Raw genomic sequence first — 2,075 nt, forward strand, 5'->3', positions numbered from 1 at the left:
CCCCCCCCCCCCCCCCCCGTTTTTTTCCACAGCATCTTGAAATGTAATGAATCAGCAATCAATGAATGATGATCATCTATAATCATATAATCATCTAGTGTTAATCTGTTCTTTTCATTTCTTTATCACTCTCTTCTTCTCAGTGTTTTTTCCTTGTGTAAAGGGTTTTTTTGTGATTACTTTCCTGTAACGTTTTGTCTTGTGTGTGTGTGTGTGTGTGTGTGGAATAGAATGCCTTTATTGTCCTTATACACAAGTACACGGTATTTGTGCAATGAGATTAAAGCAATCCCTTTACAGCGTTGACACAAAATATATAAGAATATAAGATAACATTATAAAATATCAAAAATCTAAAATCAAAAGCATTGTGTCTGAGTGTGTGTGTGTGTGTGTGTGTGTGTGTGTGTGTGTGTGTGTGTGTGTGTGTGTGTGTGTGTGTGTATACACGTGTGTGTTTATATGGGGTATACTGACGACATTCTGGATGTAGATTTGGGTGGAAACCCTGTTTATATTAGGGAGGTAAAGGTAAAACTCAACTCCAACTTTGTAGTTTCATGTTGATTCACACAGTGTGATGTTGTCTGACTGTGACTAATTGTCAGACTAACTTACATTTTCTAAAGCCCGTTCACTGGACAGCCCTGACTGTGTCTGTGTGGACATTTTCAGCCTGGATGGACAGCTATGGACACTGGAGATACTCTGCATCTTTCATGCGTGAGCATCTATCTACTGGCTACTCTGGGAGCTTCTTCCATGTCTGACTCTACGTCAGCAGGGGGGATGGGGGGATGGGGGGAGGACTCTGACTTACGATTCGTTGTTTTCTTGCTCGTGTACGTGTTTCTACTTTGTCTTACCTACAAACTCAGGTGTTCCAAAGATGTTTTTGAACTCAACCCCGGCTTCAATCTTGTGGGCAAGACCGAAATCGATGAGTTTGATTCTCGGCAGCGGCACGTTCTTGTCCAGCAGCATGATGTTTTCCGGCTGCAAATGAGAGAGAGAGAAGTTAAATGTATTTGAGGAACCTTAAGAACAAATACAGACCACATTACCGGTGATTACTGTATTTCTATTTTAACATCTAACAACAAGCTTCTGTCACTTTGACAAAATGTCTCGGCCAAGTAGAAAGTTGCACTTCAGTGTGTGTATCTCATTCTGAAATATGAATAGTTTCCCCCTCAGCCCATTAGATTAGATTGAATTTTCCTTTATTGTCATTGTGCATAGTACAAGTACATGTATGGTGCATAGTACAAGTACAAAGGCTATGTAGTTACAGCTGAATGTAGTGTGTCTTCACTGGACAAACCTTGAGATCGAAGTGGGCTATTTTCCTGGCGTGGAGGTAGTTGACCCCCTTGAGGATTTGCTTGATGAACTGAGTGGCCTCTTCCTCGCTCAGAGACTCCTTCTGTGCCAGGAAGTCAAACAGCTCACCTCCAGATACCCTGCAACGCAGACCCGCATCATCCAGCAGCCTGCTGTCACCAAATCACCGCAGAGTAATACTACAGAAAAGGTTTTAGTTTCTCTAACTCAGCAAAATAACATGTGATAGGACATGAAAACTGCCATGGACACTTCAATAATAAATGTTTAATATCGTTATGTCACACCGCTAATACCAAAACATACCTATATTTGTTCCCTTTAATTTCTCATGTTTCTGTAGTAACACACTGACTCTATCATATACATTGTAATTAAGTAAAGTTTTGTTGTATGGCACTTATCACCGAGTCATAAAGCGCTTCACATGCCAAATAACTAGTTTCTGTACATTATAACCAATTGATAATCATAAAAAGCACAATAAATCACAGTAAATAAATAAAACACAAAAGCATAAAACACATAGGAATCCAGTGAACAATGTAGTTAAACGAACGTTTTACTAAAGTCTTAAGCAACTTTATAAAGATGTTAGCAGAGGCAGCCACTCTTAAAGGTCCCATGACATGGTGGTCTTTGGATGCTTATAGATAGACCTTAGTGGTCCCCTAATACTGTATCTGAAGTCTCTTTTATATAGACCTTAGTGGTCCCCTAATCCTGTATCT

General features: G+C 39.9%; 1 protein-coding gene across 1 annotated transcript in view; it reads right to left on the reverse strand.

The window, feature by feature from the left end:
• Positions 1-2,075, reverse strand: part of dapk2a (death-associated protein kinase 2a) — a 12,067-nt gene that overhangs the window by 4,909 nt on the left and 5,083 nt on the right. The window contains exons 4-5 of the mRNA XM_034863903.1: positions 1,325-1,463; positions 867-996 (exon numbers count right to left, since the gene is read on the reverse strand). Of these exons, the coding sequence (XP_034719794.1) occupies positions 867-996; positions 1,325-1,463 (269 nt within the window). The remainder of the gene's footprint in view (positions 1-866; positions 997-1,324; positions 1,464-2,075) is intronic.

The sequence above is a fragment of the Etheostoma cragini genome, chromosome 1 (assembly GCF_013103735.1).
Source record: "Etheostoma cragini isolate CJK2018 chromosome 1, CSU_Ecrag_1.0, whole genome shotgun sequence".
Classification (NCBI taxonomy): Eukaryota; Metazoa; Chordata; class Actinopteri; order Perciformes; family Percidae; genus Etheostoma; species Etheostoma cragini.